This window comes from Cebidichthys violaceus, unplaced genomic scaffold, assembly GCF_023349555.1.
Source record: "Cebidichthys violaceus isolate CVI_PGR_0920_01 unplaced genomic scaffold, fCebVio1.0.p SCAF_28, whole genome shotgun sequence".
NCBI classification, from domain to species: Eukaryota; Metazoa; Chordata; class Actinopteri; order Perciformes; family Stichaeidae; genus Cebidichthys; species Cebidichthys violaceus.
Genome location: NW_027176461.1, coordinates 3,553,302 through 3,576,599, shown reverse-complemented (window position 1 = coordinate 3,576,599; position 23,298 = coordinate 3,553,302). Strand labels below are relative to the sequence as shown.

The following is a 23,298-nucleotide window of genomic DNA, read 5'->3' as shown; positions in this document are numbered from 1 at the left end:
GTTTACAAAAAGCAATACAGGTTCAAATAGCGGCAGCTCAGTTTTCAGATAACCCGTCAAGAATACAACTCTCAGGTGGTTTTGTGTCACACGTTAGGTGTTCTTCTCTTGACATTCAAGACGGCCTTTCTTCTCGGCATGGATACACCACGACGTCTCTCTCTCTGTGCTTTGGACAGATTGTCAAGTCTCTTAAAAAAAGAGAGATAGATGAGACGCATCCCCCTGGGCAAAGGCGTTAAGAGTGTGTGAACTCCTCCTTTGTGTGTGAGACAAAGAATATACGTGTGATAATTTGTGCATGCATCCTGGTGTGTGTGTGTGTGTGTGTGTGTGTGTGTGTGTGTGTGTGAGTGTGAGTGTGTGTGTGTGTGTGTGAGTGCGGGCCCCATGGGGCGTTGGTGGACAGACAGGGGGAGGGGTTTCGTAAAGCGTAGGTCCGGGTCACTTCACGACGCGGTCGCTGTCAGTGTGGTGTCTGAACCAGGCGTTGAACGTGCGGCAAAGCGCGGACCAGAACCATGGATGGGATCTGGGCTCTGGCTGTGTGTGCGGGAGTCGTGTGTTCGGCTGTGCCTGGTTCAACCCAGGACTCATCCGGGTAAGAGACGCGGCCTGTTGATACAATCTTAATCCCGATATTAATGCAGTTTTTTTTTAATCTCATCTATAACAAGCCATTCTTCCAATGTTCTACTAGGCCATTGTTTCTGATCACAAGTCCAGAGGTGGTGCATGCTGGGACACCCACTTCGCTGGCTGTCACCGTCCTTGCCGACTTCCCTGGCAGGGTGATTGCCGAGATGGCACACGGCAACTCCAAAGTTGCCAAAACAGAGGACTTCCAAGGAGGTGATACTGCAGAGACTAGGAGTGTTGGGGTTCATTTGCAGAACCACTTTTGACTTTTTAGAGGGCTAAAGTATCCATTTTGTTTTTAAGGTTTGACCAGGGTCCTCACAGTCCCTGCTGTGAGTATGAATCGTGTTTCTTTCTAACCGATGTGAGAAAAATACTTGATTAAATGACCTGTTTAGCCTGATATCGCATGTACATGTGTCTAAAAATGCTGATACGATCGCTCCAGATTCTCGGAGCTACAACTGCGAATTCCCCCTTAAGCTTGACGGTGAAGGTCTACGGAGAGAACGATCTCATTTTCACCAACACCACCACCCTCAGCTTCAGCCCCAGGAATGTCTCCACCTTCATTCAAACGGACAGATCACGCTACCAACCGGGCGACACCGTCAAAGTCAGAGTTGTGTCTGTACAGTTGGATAACCGTCCGTACAAAGGCAGAGTGGATATCTCTGTACAGGTAGGCCCCTGTCTTCTGTGTGAAAGAACGAAGCTTTAGCCGGGTATTGTGTGGTGGTGGGAGGTTTGACTGACGTTCTTTTGTCACGCGCAGGATCCCAGAGGGAACGTCGTCGACAGGTGGGAGTCCACGGGGAACCTGGGGATTGTGTTGTGGGAATTCCATCTTTCCCAGACGATCCCGAATCCTCTTGGACAGTGGGTGATCACAACCACAATGAATGTAGGGTTGAAATAAAGAAATCACTTCACTTTTGTGCAGCATGCTGTTTGAAAAATACTGAATTGAATGAGAAAAAGGATCTTTCCATTCTTCCTCCCATCCTCTTCCCTACAGGGCGGCACTGATGCGAGAGCGTTCACTGTGGAGCATTACGGTAATAGATCTATCGGTTTTGTGCAATATCATTTTTTTTGCCATACCAACAGAGGATGGAACTTTCAGTCGGTCGATCAAGACTGAAATATCTCAAGAACTATAAATGGATTGCCATGTCATTTTGGTACCGAGTCATGGTCCCCAGAGGATTAATCCTACTGACTTTTCTTTTAGAAAAGTAGACCAGTGGTCTCCAGCCTTTTTTACTCTGAGAGCTAATATGACAATATGAAAGTAGCCAATAGCTACTTATAGCATAGAGTTAGTCATTTCTGTCTTCCTCTTATGATCCTTTAACAACGTTTCAGCCACCGCCAAAGGGCTTTTTTTGTGTTTCGTTAGGATGCGCTGCACTAAAAGAAGCCTCTGTTGCTGCGTCAGCCTTCTTCGTCAGTTTGGTAAACAGAGACTGTTGTTTTCAGCTCCTTTATCTTCTCTGTTTGTAGAATGCAGCTAGCCGGAAAGTCACGGGAAAAAAAAAGTTGCTGTGGACTTTGGTGAAGTGGCACTTAACGTTGACCTTTCACCGACTGAGAGACACACACACACACACACACACACACACACACACACACACACACACGCACACACACACACACACACTTGTCATTCACAAAAAACAGCTGTTACCCATTCCTCATGAAAATAGTCTATGTTTTGTCTCTTATTGGCTGGCTAATTTTTTTGCGACCATCGCCTAATGTTACCGATGTAACTAAACATAAAAAGTGTGTCCAAAGGGGGCGGCATGTCTGTGACTTTGACGGAATAGAAATTTAAACAGGTTTACAAAGTGACATCGTATGTATGTTAGCTCGCGAGCTACTTTTTTGGAGCTATGCCTTGTTTGTAAGTAAACTTACTTTACCGCCATTCCCGTCATCTTACCGTCTGCTGTTGCAGATCATCCTCACTTTGAAGTGCTGCTCAAGACACCTTCACAGGTCCTCGTTGGAGAGGACATATCAGGATCAGTGAGAGCACTGTGAGTTCAATGAACTCATGCAAATCAATACCATCACATTTAAACATATGACGCAGTACTTTATACGTTTGTTCCCTCTAGGTACCCCAGTGGACAACCTGTACAGGGAACGCTAACTGTCTCAGTCACCCTGGCGCCCGCTATGTCCAATGCTGCACCTCCATTCATGCAAACACAAACTAAATCGGTGAGGAAAGAGAGTTTACAGTTAGGACAGTAAGTATCTCTGTACTAAACCGCATCGGCTGACTTTTGACCCTTTGTTTTTCAGATCTACGGGTCAACACAGTTTTTCTTCAGCAACGATCTGCTTCAAGGAATTAGCAGCAGCGTGCGCGTTGCCGTCTGCGTTACTGACAACTCCACAAGTGAGATATACTTTGAAACTACGTCGATTTAAGCGATCCCAGTCGCACCTTCGAAACCATTCTGTTACAGCATCTCTTGTCACCCAAGGATCTAAAGTGAACAAAACAGTTGAAGTCCGGCGCATGAGGAACACATTCCAGCTTGCGTTCCATGATTCTCCGCCGACACTGAAGCCCTCTCTACTCTTCGCCGCAAAAGTGAGTGGATTATTATGATTCTGTTTATTCAGCATCTATTTTTAAACTGATGTTCCCATTTCATTTCCGTCTCTGCGTCGGCTCCACAGCTGAGGATCTCTAGATATGACGGAAAGCCACTCAGCGCTTGGGATCTGAATCACTCTGCTGCGATTGAAGTCACTCAGAGAACATCCACGATGAACGCTGAACCTACAACTCTGACACTCCCGGTGCCTGAGGACGGGAACATCCACATTCAGTTAGAGTTACAGGATGAAGTAGGGATGCTTTTTATTCGGGTGAGTATTTTTGATTAACAGTACAAGGAATGTTGGTCCTCGGGGAGAGGTAGTTTCGTTGTACGTAATACGAGAAGTTTCAGCGTAGAAAGAAAATCACCCCAAGACCCATAAAGTTAAGTAGAGTGTAAGCAAACTTCCTAAGTTTATGAAACTATTTACTTTCTTAATTTGTTTTAATTTTTAATAATCTTTTTTCTTCAAAACATCAGCAACACGTATTGATAATGTATTTTACAAGGTTCAAATGATTACTTATGTTCATATTTTCTGTTTTACATTCAGGCAAGATTCCAATCCAGTGAGGAGACTCTGACTGTTTACAACAATCACATTTCTCCCAGCGGCTCCTATATTCAGATCTCCCCAATCGACTCTTTACCTGCACAGGTAGCTCTAAACAAATATTTAGCACCATAGCGGCATGTCGACAAAGACACAATACAGCAGACACGCCTACAGTAGATGATGTTGATTATGCAACCGAGAGACATAATTCACACGACGTGTTTAACTTTTCAGATTCGATTGCCTCTTCAGATAGATGTGAAGAGCACCTTTCAACCAACTGAGCTGCACTTTGTGGTATGTTTGGTCAGATGTATCATCAATGTATAAAAAAAAAACGGGAATTTTCTTTTCTGCAATAACGACATAGTGCATGTTTACATATGGAACCTTAAAGACAGAGTGCTGTTAAACTTGTCAGATGAGTTTGATCACATTTCTCTCGGGTTAATGGATAAGGGGTAATAAAAACTTGATTGCTTAGGGTTAAAACCCAAACACTTTTGAGTTTGATGTAATTTTTCTTTCATGTTTTATTTGAAAGAATTTGAGCATATTGTTTTGCAAAAGAAAAGCCGGAAACAAGCATGCGAACCGAGTGAGGTTTACCTGTCTTGCTCTATACCGACCTTAAATCTATCCAGATCCAGATATGACGTCCTGTCCTCATTGTTTGCAGTAAAGGTGATCCATTTCTCAAATTTTCTGCCAAAGGCCTTATTCCTTTTGGGAAAAACATCAGATTTTCCATCCTAAACTGAATACATCCCTTACTAGCTCCGCCCATTTTATATTTATTTTTGTTTTTAGTTATTGCTGTTTCGTGGGCAACCAGTAGAATTCTACAGAGATACAGGTCGCTTCTCAGCACTACTTCCTCTCTTCTATCAATCCAAGCCACAATATCCTACTGCGAACATATAATCTCACAATATATGTTAATATCTTCACATGAGCACAAGGTGTGGGAATGATTAGCATGTATGCGCCCACACAACCTCCAACAGCGCTGCTGAGAATGGAGTCGTTACGTTTTAATTGAAAGTGTGATGAAAAAAAAGAATTCCATTCTTCCCACCAAATTCACTCAATGTCCTGCAATGTGTACAGTAGTGTGTTGTTGTGTTCTATAACAAGGAAGACGTTTGTGGTTCGTGCAAAGAACAAATACTGTTGTGGTTGTACTTCCAGGTGAGCTCTGGAGGTCAAGTGGTGGACGCCGGGACAAAGACATCCACCTCTTTTTCTCTGACCCCAACAGTGTCCTGGTCCCCCGAGGCCTGCGTCACTGTCTACTGCATCCTGTCTGACGGAGAGGTCACCATGGACACGGCGCACATACCCGTCAACCAACACAACTATGTACAACGTATTCTACCGTATTATTCTGATAGGAGCAGGATTCTGCCGGACGTGTCCGTGATACGTTGTGTGCTCGCTTTCCTCAGGGCTCTCTGAGCTGGAGCGCTGACGAAGCTCAGCCAGGTGAACAGGTGTCGCTCACCGCGACGGCTCTCGAACCCAGATCCCAGCTGGGGATCGTGGTAGTGGGGGCGCACGGTGACGCTCCGCGGGCTGACCTCGACTTAAAAGTGGAGCAGGTGTGACGACCCGTTTTTTAATTTGCCATGAAAGATTTGAAAGTTTATATCTTCGGACAAAAGAGCAAAACATCGCCTCTGAAACTTAAACTCCTGTGAACCTTCAGAAAGTCACTTGTTTGGATACTGTCAGATTTGCTTCATTTCTCTTCTTTTTTTTTCCCCTCATTTCACAGTTTCATTGCAAAGCCCCCGTCTTCCCAGTCTCTTAATCTGTTGTAAACACTTCACACTTTTCCCAGTTAGATACTCTATGGCCATTCAGTGTGCGACCACTAAACCGGTTAGTCTGGGTGTAAACCATCTGCCTGCTTTGTTAGGAGATGACTGCTGTTTCTATGAACTGGTAACTTTAGTGTGCTTGCTGGGTCCAGGACCTGAGGGTTACTGATGGATGCAAGGTGGAGGAAACAAAGCTTCACCGCAGTGAACAAAGTCTTAAAATGACCTTTCCCCACCTCCAAAGCTCTGGCGCCGCCTATTGTGTCCGGTAGAATAGATCAGTTGAAAAAAGCGAGCTCTCCTCGGGCATGTACAGAGTTGAGGCCGTTTTTACTCCTTATATCACCTGCTGACCTGACCTATATTTTACTGGCTGTAACACTCACGATGCATGATCTGATAGCGGACGTCTCAGTACAGGCTGTTCATGCCTGTACTCCAAAAACTGCTTTTAGCTGTAATATTAGCAGCTATTGTAACAGATATAACCATTGTTATCCTCTTCTTTGTGTCTTTCACGCCACAGGAATGTAATATTAGGATGCTGACCAATGCCAGACTATATCAGAAAAACAAGCCTGATGGACCTACAAATGGTATGATATTAAAAAGTACACTGAGTCAACGTGATCCTTTTGAGAATAGCATCTACATTACATTTGGAGTCCCTCTGGTGACCATTTAGGATTTTGGATTTGTCCCACATTTTCCACTGGATTTTATCTTCACCTCTCCGATACTTTGTACAGAACCGATCTCTTCTTCTCTCTTCTTTTTAAGACGGAGATGACCTAATAGTAGAGAAGTACTGGAGCCATTGGATGGACGCCACTGAATCCTTGCTGTGGTTCGACACTAGTGTCAGGTGAGTGCTGAGAGGTACATGTACATATACATCGCCGGTGTCCAGTGATGTGCTCAATAAATTCAGTGTTGCGCTTCTGTCTGTCACTTCTATCAGTATTCAAACATGGGTAAGTGAGAAAATAACAGTGCCAGACGGCGTTACGTCTTTGAGAGCTTTTGCACTGGTGATGTCAGACAACCTGGGTCTGGGCTTCACTCCCGTGCCACAAAAGGTAACTAAATATTCACTATAATCTCTCTATATAGATATCAGTGATGTTTCTCAAATATGGAGTTTGTATTTCCCACAAATCTAATTGCTTCCTTTTGCAAGGAAAGGAAAAGGGCCAGGAGACATGGGGAGTGATTTTTTCAGTCTTCCTCTTTGGTGGCACTCTAAGAACTTCCTATGCTGTCTTGTAAACAAACTAAAAAGTATTTACGCCGTAAAGAATTGCAGCTTTAACAATGTTCAAGGTTGTAAGCCTAGTGAGCCCCGTTCCATAACTTTTAACATCGGCTGTTAACGATGTTAGCCGAAGTTGCTTTTGAATTGCTTCATGTTCTCTCATTCACAGCTGATCGTGTCCAAAGATTTTTCCTTGTCTCTGGATGTCCCCTCATACCTCATCAGAGGAGAGGAGATTGTGCTGGAGGTGAACGTCATCAACCATTTAGAGCATGAAGTAGAGGTATGGAGGACTACCATTTGTGGAATATTCTGGCTAAAATAAGACGGGTAACTCATCTGACCTGGAAAATATTACTTTACTCCCTAACTGATGATTTATTTGTATCTTCCACTAATCACTGTCATTGATGGCACACAGAAGATGGTACATTGTTTTAAAAGACGTTTCTCTCAACAGGTAATTGTGCTGCTAGCGCAGAGTGAGGCCTTTGAGTTTGTTTTGGCAGACAGACGGGACGTCTCGGTGATAAATGCCCGAAAACTCACCATGGGGAGTCATGCGGCTGCTTCAGCGCTGTTCCCTATAAGGCCCGCGGATCTGGGCGAGATGGAAATATCTGTGGATGCTGTATCCGCGGAGGCCTCGGACAGCCTTGTTTGGAGAGTGCTTGTGAAGGTGTGGTATGATGGAAACACTGGATACAATCCAATATTAATACCCAGTAAAAGATTGTTTTCAGAAATGCAACGTGCTACGTGGCTTGCGATTCGTCCTATAAATAACTTCCTTGTTCCCGAAGCCTGAGGGAGTTGAACAGTCCTTCTCGGAGACTCTGTTCCTGGAGATGGCCCCAATGAAATACAACAGTTCCAGATCCATCTCCTTCTCCTTCCCACCAGATGTGGTAGCGGGCAGCCAGAGGGCCCATGTGGCAGTGGTTGGTACGTCCGCGATTTGGTCTTCCCTGTTGTGCCAGAGGCAGTTCCATTTTAGCGCTCTTCTTGTTTACTTGAAGTCAATTAGGCATGCATAATATATGCCCGCATTGTCCTTTGTGACTAGATGATGATTTTGGGTATATGTCCTGAAAACATTTGGGTAGTGTAATGTTGAAGAATGGGAATGATGGACATCAAACAGTAATGTTTATGGCGGGCAGATTCCGAGCAGCTGTCCGGCTGTTGGACTTGGCTCCTTTCAGGTTGAGGGATGTTGGGATTTTGTAATGGTGGAGCGGCAAGCCTCTATATTTTTCCTCAGTTGGAGCCAAATTTGTGGTTTCTGTACTTGTTGTGATAGTGAGCATTCATCAAGCATAACGTGCAGGATGGAGTTTTTGTCTACAGTGTAACTTTCTGCTTGTGATGGTCTTCATTAGTTTCTTCTCCATTCTTCCGTACCTTGTGACTTTAAGATTTCTTAAATCGTAGTATGTAGTATGGTAAAGGTGGGAAACGTTATAATAATTCCCAGTACAGACACTTTCTGTCCCCTTTTAGGTCTGTTAAGTCTGAAAGCTACTCATGAACACGTGCAACAGTTAAATCCCTCCTCCTTCCCTCATGTATTGCTTCACACAGGTGATATCTTGGCCTTGTCCATCAGAAACTTGGATTCGCTGGTTCAGATGCCCGTTGGCTGTGGGGAGCAGAACATGATCCACTTTGCTCCATGTATTTATGTAATCCAGTACCTGGACAGTTCAGTTGAGGGCAATAAAGAGATCAGGAGCAGGGCTCTGGGCTACATGATGGAAGGTAAGCAGCCCTGAGTCACCAACTTAAGAGTAAATGTACTGTATACAGTATTAATCTGAGAGTAAAGTTAATTCATGTGCTCCTCAGATGCAATAGGGCATCTAGCGAGCGACGCTTTATTGGATTCAATTTGAAACGTGTTCTATTTTCTGCTGTAAGGATATCAAAGACAACTGTCCTACCAACGAGATGATGGCTCATTCAGCGCTTTCGGAGCCAGAGACACCTCTGGCAGCACATGGTAGGTCACCGGTGGCCAATTTCTTTCACTCAATCGTCACTTGTGTCGGTTTAAAAGGCCTCTAACCTCACGGTCTAACGGCCCCTCTCCTCTCTCTGTGGTTTCCAGGTTGACAGCCTTCGTGCTGAGGTGCTTCCTCCAGGCTCAGCCCTACATGCAGGTAGACCAGAGTGTCCTGACCAGAGCCATGACGTGGCTCTTGAGACACCAGGGGCCCCAGGGTGAGTTCAGTGAGGTGGGCAGGTTGATCTCCACGGAAATACAGGGAGGACTGGATGGTGGTTCAGTGGGACTCACTGCCTATGTACTGATGGCACTGCTGGAGGACGACGGATACATGGTGAGTTATGGGGAATTTGTGTATTTTAGTAGAGTAAGTTAAGTTATGGGATTTAAAAATATATAAAAATATATAACTCTAGAGTATATCATATTTTTTTGTCTGGTTTGTCTGTGTGAAGGACAACTACCCAGGTAATGTGTCCCTGGCTCAGAAGTACCTGGAGAGCAAAGTGTCCAGTGGAGCGGTGGTCAGTAACTACAGCCTGTGTCTGGTGGCCTATGCTTTAGCTCTGACCAATAGTCCTGTGGCGGACACCGCCCTGAATGAGCTCAGCAGGAGAGCTGACCACAGAGGTAATTTAGCAGTTTATTGCATTGTTTAGGAATGCGCAAAAGTCACATATCTACCTAAATACCTTCTTATTATTGCTGATGCTGCGTGCATTAATTAAATCCCATGAAAAGGCCATGATATGGATGGACTACATTACTATTTCGGGGTTACAAATATTTGATAAATATTTTAGGAGCGCCTTGATGCTAATTTAAAGTCAAATCTCAGATTAGATTTTGCAGTTCGTAACTGCTTGATCAGCACATTCATTGTGGCTAAAAAAACAAAGGTTGCTTTCAATTATCGATGTAAAGAGACGTTGTGTGGGGATGACTAGAAGTCAGAGAGGTGTGGAACTTGTTGCCTGAAATACTAATCGTTGATTTACAGGCTGCAACCATAAAAAAATAACTTGTGTCTTTGGGCAACTTGTAGGTAGTTACTGTATTGTGCCACCATCTGGTCAAGTGCTAGACTTTGTGAGTGGGTGAGACTTTAAATTGTGCAGCACAATAAATCTGATTCCGTGAGTTGCGATTCTGTTCCAAAGATGGATTCAGGATGTGGGGATCCTCGGCTGGCCTGGAGTCACATGACAGGCAGACGCGCTCAGCACAGATCGAGATGGTCTCTTATGTGCTGCTGGCTCTTTATTGGCGCGGCAGCTTGGTGGAGGCCATTGAAATCTTGAAATGGTTAAGCGAGCAGAGAAACCATTTAGGAGGCTACGGGACGACGCAGGTGACGCCAAACTTAACTACGCAGCTGGAAATAGAATTAAGACCCGTTTGTTCGAATACACATTGAACTGGAGGAACATTTTCTTTCTCAGGACACAGTGGTTGCCCTCCAGGCTCTGGCTTTTTACGCCACCTTCAGCGGCGCCAACGCCATCGACCTCAGGATCAACATATCCGCCCCAGCGTCTTCATTTGCGTCGCTTTTTAGCATCAACTCCACCAACTATCTGACGTATATGCGCCAAGAGGTAAAGGACCTGGGTGGAATCCTGTGCTCGTAGCGTGCTCGATATATTGGATCATTTATGTGATATTATATTTAGTGTACCATGTTGATGATACTGTGGTCATCCTGGGCTTTCTTTGTTTACCTTCTTTTGCTTTATGTTTCTTAGATCAATTCTGACAAAGATCTGAACTTAAATATTTACATGGAGGGAAGAGGATTTGCAATATTTCAGGTACAGTAATACACCGTTACTGTTTTTCTTTGTCTGTAAAGTGCAGATTTGATTAGTTTGGAACTTTAATATGAATTGTGCGAAAAACAATCCCTGTTTAAGGAAAATGTAACACCACAACCTCCCACAATGCAGGAATGTTTGCATACTTCAAACATATTGGAGTCAACATTAAACTAGTTCAACGACTGTAGCATGACCAGAATAAATTGAACACAGCAGCTGTGCATGGTAGCTTCTCCCAGCACAACGCACTGCATTGTATGTGCTAAACCAAAACAGCGAAATGCAAATGTGGCATGATCATGGACTCCCAGCAATTAACATCTGGAACGCATACCGTAGCTTGAAGTCCTTTAGTGTGTCCGGATCAGATCACTCACAGGAGGACTTTGGTGAGAGGTTAATCTTTTCATTGTGTTCAATATTAGAAACCACCAAATCCTGTTTATACTTCCATAATTCAATACTTTATTGTTGGAACAAATACAGAGATGCAATCTTTATTTCATTGCTGCTTTATGGAATGGAGAGATTCCTACAACGATATTGCATTTGAATTTAATCGTCTTCATTACAGACTCATATATTTGCTGGGGTATCAGGCTGTACAGTAAATGTAAGCTCTTCGCCACCAAATCTAAGTTTTAAAACTTTTAAACATCTCCATGAATCCATCCAGATGAATATCTTTTACAACTTGGAGACCAAAGCTTTTGCACAGAAGCTGCAGCGCGCCAAAGACGAGGAGGCTTTCTCATTAAGTGTTGATGTTACTGAGGAAATGGACCACAATCACATGCTGTTAACTATATGCACGGGGTAAGTACTACAACACAGATAGACCTGTATTTTCTTTTTGGTCAAATACGCCTGTATTTATAAATTCATTCATATTTGGTTTAGGTTGTCATGCATGTCAAACATCCTGCAGGACAAGCAACTATAATCATGTACATCTTCCTTGTCCTCTGTAGGTTAAAGGACAATCAGGCGATATCTCATACGGGCATGGTTATATTGGACGTGGGCATGCTCAGTGGGTTCAGTCTCTCTCCTGGAGCAGCTGGCCTTTCAGATCGTATCGGAAATGTGGAAATACTTCCTGAGAAAGTCAGCCTCTACCTAGATTCAGTAAGTGTTTCACCATGTCCTCATTTCATGGTCAGGCATGAAATCTTGAGGCCGGCCACATTGTCAAACCGGAACAATCTTATTGGTCGTGTTAAATCATCCTGGTTGGAGCCCACAAATAGAACTGTTTGACTAACCCGAATCAGATCTCTTTGGTTTTTTGGCCTCTTTGTCAATTATTCAACTGATCATAAAGCCGTCAAACCCATTACATGTAATTTGTGTTGTCATTTTCAAATGACAACTCCTCAGGTCATTAAACGCAGTATGGTCTGCAAAGAACCGCACTTTTCTTGTTCAGTACATTTTAAAGTTTAATTGAGAATAACATGAAGACTGCTGTATTAGGCTTTACCCTAACTTAAAAGAAAAGAACGATAACCTACATCAGGTACATATTCACACGATATGAACGAATCAGGTACGTAAATGTTGTATTGCGTAGTATTGTGTCTTCATGTCGAGACATTCACGTTTTCTGGTCCCATCTGCAGCTGAGCAAGTCAGAGGTTTGCATCAGACTTCCAGTTGTCAGAGATTACAAAGTGGCTCGCGTACAGGATGCTGTGGTGCATGTCTACGACTACTACGAACCCGGTGAGTACAGCTACGGTTCATAAATTCTGCTCCGTCTCGTGTCGGACCGGGAAATGTCAAGACCACTAAACATGCTGGCAAGCATGACTTTTCAGTGACGTACACACGGTAGCATGTACTGATTGTCATACGGTCATTTACCCCCATCTCGCAGCGAGAAAGGCAACAAGAACATACAACTCCGATTTCCTGCACGACATGGAGGCGTGCTCCTTCTGCGGTGAGAACTGTGATCGCTGTAGGCCCGGAATCACCATCGCCGTGTCCTCCTCACACTCGTCTCACGCCGTAAGCAGCGCCACCTACAGCTTCATCTGCCTATTTCTTGGAGTCACTGCTTCTTTTATTGTAGTCTAATTAGAGTGAATTAGAGCTAAGATATAATTAGACAATTATATAACATTAGCATGTATGTTAATATGCACTGGATGCAATCAAATGTTTGTTTTTTTGAAATACAAGTTATTATTTCTTGACAAGTGATTGTAATATTTAGAGGCCTGTTTGCATGCAGCTCTTTGGCTTAGTGCACATGACTTCTACGGTTTATGAAGTGTTTTGTATTATTTCGTGACATAATGTGAATGAGAAATTACTGTCTGTGGAAACCTATCAGTCAAATTTGATTCATGTACTTGTATTTTTGGTTCAATGGAAAACAAATAAAAGAATTTCTCTACGTGGGTCATGAAACCTGCCATCCTCCAATATGGTTTCAAGTGTTGACTGGAATGAAAGCTTTAATAAAGAACTCATGTACAAGTTGGCAACAGAACAAATGAAAATGTACCACATGTGTCCTGGTGTCACCGCCTCAGAATACGCAAGACATGTTAAACTGACGGAAGTCATACGAAAGATAAAATAAGATTTATTCTACAGGTCAGTTCTGCTTAAACCCTGCTTTACCGGGTTTAATGGGTTTTTACTCATATAACAGTCCTGCTTGAGTGAACCTGACCTAACCGAGCTAGGGTTAGGGGTTAGGGTCAAATATGGCACAAAGGAGGAAGTTGCGCCTTCAGATCATTTGGAGTGATGTAACATCGACCGTTCCCCTCTGCCACATCACGAAACTTTGAGCCAAAGGAATGCAGACGGATCTGGAACGCACACATGTAAGTCATCACCTGATAGTAATCAGGCCCGACGTTGCTCCAGTATCATGATATATGAATGTTATTTCAAAGATTTTCAGCCTACTGTGTTCACTCCATGGCATATTTCACTTTGTACAACGTAAACATTTCACACCATGCTCACATGATCAGTAATCAATCATTTGAATTTGGAAGTAACAGCGATATTGAAGTTTACTTTCCTCCAGTGATGGCAAGTCAGCGTCACTTTAACCATATGCCTTTTTTGAAAGAAAAAAATATGTTGTGTTGATGTTTTGCGTTTTAAATGGCGATGCATGTCTGTTTCTTATCTGCAAGATGTTTTATAATGCTCATTTGGGCAAAAGCAACTTCCCTCAAGGGGCAATAAAGATTTTTGTTCATGAGCAAACGCAGACATGGAATGAAGTGGAGAATACGAGTTGTTACACAAAAAAGGACAAAAAAAGAGAATTCCGCCCATTTAAACGCTTAACTTTTGGCTTCATTTGAACGTAATATATGGTTACAACTTGTGAGATTATCTCCCACGATTGCTTCTGTTGCTTTATTCCTTCATATTAAAACTTCAAAATGAAGTGAATCCATCAGTAAAGATAACTGACCACAGCACTGTGGTGAAGAACAGCTACAGAATCACAGCAAAGACAGATCCTGTGCTTTTAAATAATACGGTGAAGTTACTGTGAACTGTGTTGGGATATCTCAAATTTTGACCATATGTGAGCACACTGTGTTGCTCTTATTCTCTGTACTCACATGTGTTCCCGTTATAAGACTTCACCTTACATAAGCATGTTGCTCTAACTGAAACTACACACCGGGAGCTCACAGTAGATTTATGCATCTTCATAAAAAGGTGAATACCTTCAAAAAAAAAATTATGGGTAGATAACAACTACGCTGCCACAGTCTACCCAAAGCAGAAACAAATGAATTCCATACAGTTTCCATAATAATGAACACCGTTTGTAACGTCTTTTGGCAATTTCCTCAAGCTTTGTTCCACAAAAAAAAAAAAACAACCCCTGAGAGGTTGCAGCACCGGTCACACCAACACTAGATGGCAGTATTGCTCTCACAATAGCCACAGTTTCAAAGCATAGGTGAGAGCCATTATGAAGTGATACCACAAACAGGAAATACTTTTGGCCGGCACACTTCCGTGTCTGGGATTTAATGATAACATTGCTGTTACCACTAAATACCACAAGTGAGTGTGACACCAGGAAGTAATATTTACTCACCATAGTTTTGATGCATGTCAGCAGAGTGCATGTCACGTGTGAATTAATTAAGTACGGTCCCATCTTGTCCCGTATGCAGTCTGAGAACCGAACCTGCCTGTAAATACCCAATCATGTGGGATAACGCCACACACGTAAAGGTCACGGCAAAAAAATGTTGTGGATCAGGCAACAAAAACAGCGATCAGTCAGGGGCATTCACTGGTCATGATGTCATGCGTTTACTCTGCCAGAGGGTTGACAACTGTCTAAAGCGGTGGCCTTAGCTGACAGAGAGCTTAGTTAAGTGCAGTGAAGGTATTAGAACTTGATGGTGAGTTGAGGGGAGCTCTATCTTAGCATGAAGATGTATGGGAGAGAGAGAAAAAGAGACTTACGCCATTTTACTTTTCCCCACTTTATCTAGTTATATAGAGCATCGTGAGATTAAAAAGGAAGAAAATGGACTGTAATGTCCCCCAAACGTGAAGCTTTTGCAGGAACCGCTTCACTATTTCTGCAGACGTTCCTGGAGCTTCGGGTTGGGGGGGGTCATACCAAGCCCGAGAAATAATACCGAGCTCTAAATAAATCAGGTCCATTGAGTCCGACGGCGTTTATTAATATTTCCCCCACGTCAATGGCAAGTAACGTTGGCAGCGTGGCTTGTCGACAAGGAGATGCAGACGTGGTAAACAAAGTGAAGGAGACGTTTATTTATGAGCGATCTTCTCCGGGTGAGAGCTTGTAGAGGAACATGCGAAATGTTGTCGTTGGACTCGCTGTGACAGCGGGCGAGATGGAGTGGGAGTGTTCTGTCGAAATACGCAATTCACCTCGACAGCAGATGAATCTTCAAAAGTGAACGTGTTGACGCGCTGAGAGGAATCTGTCTCGTTGAACAGATTTGATCAAAACGCATTCATCAAAGAGGAAAAGTCGCTTGACAGCGCTGCATATATCTAAGTGTAATGCCCTCGTTGCTTTCAAACCGCAGTTATTTTGTGCAAGACTTTGTGGCTGGGAAGCATTTCCCGGCAATGCTTCATTTTAGAGCAACATCTATGTCAAAAATGCCATGCCATAGATACTAAATGGCTCCCTGTGGCCCCCGGCTCCAGATGACATCAGTAGGAAAGAATCGCCATCACAACAAACAACCACATCATATGGAAACCCAACGTTGTGTCGTGACAGGAATCGGGGGTGGGGTGGGGGGTAGTTACAGCAACAACAAAGATGAATCAAAAGGAAAACTCCCAACTCCCTGGCGATGCTACCTAAACGACTGCGATTCGGGAAAGAGGATGATGCATTTGTTTGGCAAGGCACCCCCTCCATTCACCGGGTCGAAACATGAAAAAAGAAAAAAAAAAAGAAAAAGAAAAAAAAGAAGTCTTTGAGCTTCCATCCCACCCAGAGTGAGTGTGTGTTTGCACAACCCCCAGGCGACCCAGCGCAGGCCGGCCCAGACGGACAAATCCATCCCAGACAGAAGGGACTCCAGAGGAACAAAGCGGGGCTGACGCTCCACTCAGTCATACCTGATCTTATCACTGTGGGCTGAACCTCTCAGGTAGAGATGACCCCAAACAAGAGGTGTCTGGTTCATTCTTCGTCATCGCCAAAAGATTATGTTTTGGGTTATTAGTGTCTGTCAGGCCAAATGTCTGTCTGTGTGAGTCACTTTCTTTTCATGTACCAACCAGTAGTCATCTTCATGTGTTTATGTCTAGTATGAGCTGCTACAAGCCAAATGAGACATAATACAAACAAGATCCAGAACTATAAACTACTTATCGTGGCCCTGCACGGATATCTCTTAAACCTGGACATTTCAGTCACAGGTCTGCTCATAAAATGTGGAAGTGAAAAGAATTATGGAAATGCTCATTTGCTGTATTGATGTCCAATGTCAGACGATTGGTCAAACCACCACTTTTGGAACCACTTTGATGCTCTGACTTCTTCTTCCAGTGCGTCAATGAGGTTGACGTTTGTGAGTTAGATGTCTAAACTGCTATTTGGTCCAACCATTCATCGCTTCCTCACAGATTTCGCCGCAACTTCCATCGCCTACCTTGTATTGTTTCCTCATGTGTGAGCGAATGACCACTTCCACTCCTTTCCAGCCCCACTGATGTTCAGTGCAACAGAATGAATCGGTTTTCATTGCGGTCGAAGGTCATCATTGTGGGGGGAAAGGCTTCAACGGTGCCACCTTTTGGAGTGTGATTGATTGATTCTGTCTGTGCTCGAGGTGATTTCTTGACTCCCCGCTTCTGGGCTCAATTTATCCAGGCCTTACACTTGGCATCACCTGGTGAGTCACTTCAGACTCTGGGGTTCTGATCTTTGTGAGAATGAATGATTCACACTACAGGACAGACTAAACGAACCAGTACACACACACACACACACACACACACACACACACACACACACACACACACACACACACACACACACACACACACACACACACACACACACACACACACACACACACACACACACAGAGAGGGAGAAAACGCACCAAATTCCGCGATGACTTCTCTCACTGAGGTGCTCTCCTAGTTTTCCACTCATTTTTCACCGGGGTCGGTTTCGCTACCCCAGATTCAGCTGTCACACATTTCCTCAACCTCCTGGGCCAATTAGAGTAATCAGAAACAGGTGGAAATAGGATTATACCACTGCTCCTGTATGTGCGAATGTGTTTGTACTATACGCGGACATAAGACAGAGACGAAGAAGAAGATGGTTTTTGTGTGCGGAGGGCAGAGGGGTGGGGGTGTGGGGGGGCTTATGAAAGCACCACGTGTTTGTTTGCACAGACATTTCTGGCTGACATGGGATTATTATGCGTCTAAAAGCACAGAAAGAGCGGGAGTTCCTGCAGTCTGATTATGACCCAAACACCGTCTTAAAGCGTCCAAATCCACTGCTTTGATTACTCGACATGGAGGAAAGGCACAGGACGTACAGTTCAACACGTGTGACGTGAGGGTTCATGCAGTAGCAGGGGAACGCGAGGCTGATGAATGGAGGGGTGCTGGGAAAATAAACACTCCCGCTCCCGTTATTCCACTGACGTAAGGGCTCGGTGATAACGAGCACTGAAACGGTGGACGTGCTGGAATTACTCGAGCCAAAGTTGAGATGGAGTGCGCCGAATAAGACGTGTCTCGTCCCCTGGCAGCGGGTCATTAATGGCGCTTCATCAGACGACTCAACCCTTTACATTGTGCAATAAATCCCAGAGTTGACGTAGAAGTCATGATGTGTGCGGAGCGAGTGTTAGTTAACAGGGCGGTGCAGATTTGTCCCTTGATTCAAATTATCCCCCCCGAACTTCCTGGTGTGCTGTTTATGTTAGTATGCAAGAAATCAATATAACTCCATATATCCATACTGACTCTTACCTTTCCTGAAGAAACACACTACATACTCAAAACCTACTCAGAATGAGTTTTTATAGTATTGGTACACAAACAGTGTCAGTGCCCTGACCTCAAACAGTGATCAATCTGGAAAGCTACAGCTAGAATTAGTTCTTTCAGACTTATTTAAAAAATAAAATAATTTAGATTTTACAGGATGCCACAAAGGTTTGTGACATTCTCTTTTAAAGTTGTGCAACGGATTCTTATAGTGGAAAATGGGCCATGAATCAGATAAAAATAACTACACATCAGGATGACTTTACCGAAAGCCTGCTTTAAAAACACTCTCTCTCTCTGTCTCTCTGTTTCTGTCTCTGTCTCTCTCTCTGATCTTGTTGTCTAAATATTTCCTGTCACAGTTTAAAGACTTTTACAGGAGGGCAGATGGTATAAAACTCAGAGGCGTAATATTTGCCTTTTGCTGCTGGGCTGCTGGCCACTTTCGGGCCAATACAACATAGTGACGGACAGAGTTATGGGGGAAGCACCCTGGGATAACACAGGTAAGGTAATCAAAGCTAACTCTACCAGGAGCAAAATGTTGCCACTCCATTATACCATCATGTGACGTGGCTGTATGTATATTGTTATTAGCTAAGCACTCAGCAGTGGCATTCAGGCGTGGGATATTTTGTCAGCAGGTCATAAATCCACATCATAAAAGGAATGCATCCTTTACCAATATGTTTGTGCTTCTTCAGATGTGACATTTGCATTTTTCAGATTGCTTAAAATGAATCTATGCAATCTCCTCAAGCTGATATTCAAGTTGTCCCCCATTCACGGTCAAGTGGACATCCAGCAGCAACAAGGAAAGAGGACATGTCTAGAAAACGGATTATGTGACAACTTTTGGCACTGTGAATCAGTTGTCTCTTTACAACCTCAATGGAGCGTGTAATGATTTCCATAATCGTTTTTCGCATCTCTGCCCCATTAAATTATATTTATTGGCAGCGTAAATGCTTGATCTGTTGATGATTCTGACTGATCTTAGGTGCCAAACATGCTGTGTCAATATGCAATATAGCTATTGTGAGGATAATGTGTTTCCCATTTCTCCTCTGGTAAGACAATGTGAGGAATTGTTTGGGACTTCTGCAGGATAAATTCGGTGCAGTGCTGTTTTCTTTGGCAACGGCGAAGCTGCATGTTGGGTGCAGCCCCAGATGTGCAAATGCAAACATACACCAATACAGTCATAAAGAAAAGTCTGAGTCAATCTTTATTTTCAAGGTGTGCTGCTAGACAGCATCTGCATGTACATGCACTGTATGACTGAGTGAGTGGAAGCTGCTGACACATGAAACACCTCAGGGAAACAAATTCAGTCTGCTCCTGATTTTTACACTTAACTCTAACCCCCCCCCCTCCATACCCCCCCCTGTCAATCGGCTGGTGTTCGGAGACAGGCTGAGCTCTCGCTGCGACAGACAGACATAACAGGAATGTCTGACGGACGACATGTGTGACTAGCAGGAAAGAAACCGAGCAGGGGCCAACGGGCCGCGGTACGCTGCTGTGCCAAAACAAGATGCTCTGAATGTCTGTTTTGTCAGTACTGCTGCACCACACCCACACACACACACACACACACACACACACACACACACACACACACACACACACACACACACACACACACACACACACACACACACACACCCACACCCACACCCACACGCACACACACCTCTGTTCAGTTACCTACAGCACCGGAGACACAGTAGTCTGCAGTAGTTTGCACTTTAACGTTTTGGCTTTTAACATTTTTTTAATATATACTGTAAGGCATTTCTGCATGGATTTTCCTACCTCTACAGGCAGCTTTTGATTTGCATTCATGTCTAATAAGAAAATGAATTAGGAAACTTGCTTGAGTAATCATGCTTTTAACATTTATTCTAACAATATATATTCAAATAGTAAAAAAAAATTATATTTGAATATGAAAATGAATATTTGTTTGTGAAAAGAACAGCACTACCGTGCCTGTCTGCCTCGTGCGCACCGAATGCACCGCAAGATGGGAATCAAACGTCACTTTCATTAATTATATAATAAGGAATAATCCCAGAGAGAAAGTGACACCGTGTCACTTTTGACAGCAGCGCTGCGTTACATCGTGTAAACAAACAAAGTACCTACCAGCTGTGCGCTCCAGATCAGACTGGAGATGTAACACCAAAAGATGGGAGAGTAGTCCTTGCTCTCTTCCGATGATTGCTCTTTTCTAAAAACAGATATCGCATGTTTTATAAATCGTGAAATTTACTGCAAAAATAAATACAATATAGCCAACAACAAGAAGGAAACTTTCAGCTCCCTGGCGATCTCCCTCCAGCCATCTGCCACCTTATTATTATTATGTATTGAGTTAAATGAGGAGGCACTGTATAGATAACTTCTCATTTCAGCTTCAGAAATCAGCTGTTCCTCGTCCATTGCAGCCATTTTAAAAGCCAGCGACATGAATAAATGAAAAATATGCCGTCCAACAAAAGTTCAGCTCAAAATGTCCTTTAAAGAAAAGATTAATGATTAAGCTAGCGTGTATATTTAATGGGCTTTGGATTTGTCTTTATTTTTACCTCAGAACAGAGCCAGTCTAGCTTTTGCCCCTGCTTCTGGTCTTTATGCTGAGCTATGCTAAATGGCTGGTGGCTCGAGCTTCATATCTAACTGACAGATACATGAGTGATATTGATCTCCTCATCTAACACTCAGCAATGATACAAATAAGCACATTTCCCAATGTTGTAGTACCAACTGTTTGGTAGCTTTGTGAGGACAAGACGCGGGGGAATTTACCTGACACACAGTCAGTCTTTCTCGTCTTGATTTTCAATCTTTGAGGGAGCTTTGTCTTATGTCTGTATCCAACATCAAAAGATGTGCTTATCATCTGTCCAAACATCACCTCAGCGCCACCATTGTCATCACGACTACACATGCGTGCTTGTTCGCCAGTTCCATGCTGTGCTAGGACTCTCAATCCAAAGCCCTTTTGTGTTGACAAGGAGACCCGACACTTAAATTGAGACCATACATCTTTCTGTTCCCAGGATGAACGGTCCCCCAGGTCTACAGTGGAGCCGTGACCTCTCTGTGCTCTCATCGTCCAGATCTGAGACGTGTCCCGTGTGCTTAAGTCTTCCCTTCCGCCACTGTCAGCCCCGCTGTTCTTATTCAGATCGGCTCATACCAGACCATACACTGTCAAGCCGCTGCAGTGTCTGCTGATGTTGAATTATTGTTTTTACCCTGTGGAATTTCCCTTTTTTTTCTTTTTCTTCTAGCATCTCTCTTCAGACATCTGAGGTCCACATGAGGCCGGTCGGTCGGTCATCTGCTGCCATGGATGTTCTCCAGCACTGGTTTTGTGTAGCTGCCTATGTATCTGGAAACATGTCCAGTCCAGCACACCCCTTTGATTCACTGCACACTGTACATAAATACACACACACACACTAACACACACACACACACACACACACACACACACACACACACACACACACACACACACACACACACACACACACACACACACACACACACGAGAACACATTGAAAGGACGTTTCACTTGGAATAAGTGAGATGGAATTCATTACAGTCCAGTGCTTGGGCACAAGGTATCCATGACTGTGTTCTTGTATGGTAGCAAATTACAGTAAGTGATGATTTCTTAGTTGGCGCATTGTAGACTTGGCAGTAAATGTAGATCATTTGTCACAGAAAACTAGAGGTGGGCTGTGTTATGTTCAGGATATTGATATATTTCTTGGTAGTTGAGTATCAAAAATTGAAAACAACAAGGTTGACTAAAGGCCTAAGAAGATACATTTAAAGGAATAGTTCGACATTTTGGTAAATATGCTTATTTGCTTTCTTGCTGAAACTTGAGAAATAGCTAGCCTAACAAAATCCAGCATCTCTAAAACGCACTAATAACCATATCTCTTAATCTTCAGAAAAATCAGAAGAGTATAAATGACATGTTGTGGTTTTACAGTTATTGCTGCATTCATGTAATGAATACAAGGAAACAAAACCTCCAGTTGTTCCTACTCGGGAGAGCTCACACATTATTCCAATATGGCTACCCCCTGTTTCTAGCCTTGTAATGACATCACTGAAATTCAAAATTCAAACCTAAATTAGCAACTTTCCCTGTGTTCCATCTTTGGAGCAGTTTGTAAAGAACTTCAAGAGCCAACTCGGAATTACAACCGGAAAGTTTTTCCCCGTCTGCATTTCCCATAATCTAGAGCTATTCCCTTAAAGTTTCCTATCCCATCAATCCCTGATTAAAGTTCCCTCCCAAAATGTTCTTCGACCCCAAATTTCTCGAGTCAAGTTGCTCGGTAGTGACAAGCAGACAGACGAATGCCGGGAAAATGTTACTGAAAAAAAAGAACCTCCTCAGATATTTCACAGCTAGAAGAAAAGGGTCTCCTTTGTCTTTCCTGTGTTGTATCATTGCAAGGGCTTGTCCTCCTTGTTTCCTGTGAACTATGTAGCACACATGAGGCAGGAACATCTACTGGATGGAGACAAACGGAGTAAGGGCACTCCGAACCCCTTTAAAGTGCTGAAGCAGGGAACGAGGGTTGAAACCTAATAGCGCTGACCCAAATAGATTTTACAGCCGCTCCATCCTCGCTGGGGGAGCCTGCACATGTAGAAAACATCAGGCGGAGGTGAGCAGCAGCAGACGGTTTCTTCCTCGCTTTAAATACAGTTGGGTGAAGCTCGATGCCATGCGGGCCACAGCCTGTACACCGCCGAGGACGGGTGAGAGCCAGTCACGCCAAGTGTTACATAACCCTGCCCTGTGTTCCAGCCTGCCCACACCTAAAGCCCAGCCCTTTGTCAGCCACCTCCAGGTAACCTCTTCTGACAACATTTCATAGAAAGACAGTAAATCAGTACTGCATGTGGCAGAAAGCTAGAAGAAAGCTAGAAGGTGCAGTTGACAATGTATGGGAGAGTATGTGAGGCTAGGGAAGATAGTGAGGAATGATGGAGCACTGTTTCTCCTCAGCAATACTGTC

The 23,298-nt window shown here is 43.7% G+C and overlaps 1 protein-coding gene across 1 annotated transcript; it reads left to right on the top strand.

Moving 5' to 3' along the window:
• Positions 1 to 521: 521 nt before the first annotated feature.
• Positions 522 to 12,814, top strand: LOC137880419 (CD109 antigen-like). Its single transcript, XM_068721789.1, has 32 exons — positions 522 to 601; positions 701 to 852; positions 943 to 971; positions 1,088 to 1,321; positions 1,415 to 1,543; positions 1,658 to 1,697; positions 2,603 to 2,684; positions 2,766 to 2,871; positions 2,956 to 3,052; positions 3,141 to 3,250; positions 3,340 to 3,531; positions 3,817 to 3,921; positions 4,054 to 4,116; positions 5,011 to 5,181; positions 5,268 to 5,420; positions 6,169 to 6,238; positions 6,423 to 6,507; positions 6,604 to 6,721; positions 7,067 to 7,180; positions 7,358 to 7,576; positions 7,701 to 7,842; positions 8,482 to 8,658; positions 8,818 to 8,899; positions 9,008 to 9,239; positions 9,361 to 9,535; positions 10,066 to 10,256; positions 10,348 to 10,503; positions 10,651 to 10,716; positions 11,399 to 11,538; positions 11,694 to 11,850; positions 12,345 to 12,447; positions 12,602 to 12,814. The coding sequence occupies exons 1-32, from the start codon at positions 522 to 524 to the stop codon at positions 12,802 to 12,804; spliced, it is 4,173 nt and encodes a 1,390-aa protein (XP_068577890.1). The 3' UTR covers positions 12,805 to 12,814.
• The last annotated feature ends 10,484 nt before the right edge of the window (positions 12,815 to 23,298 follow it).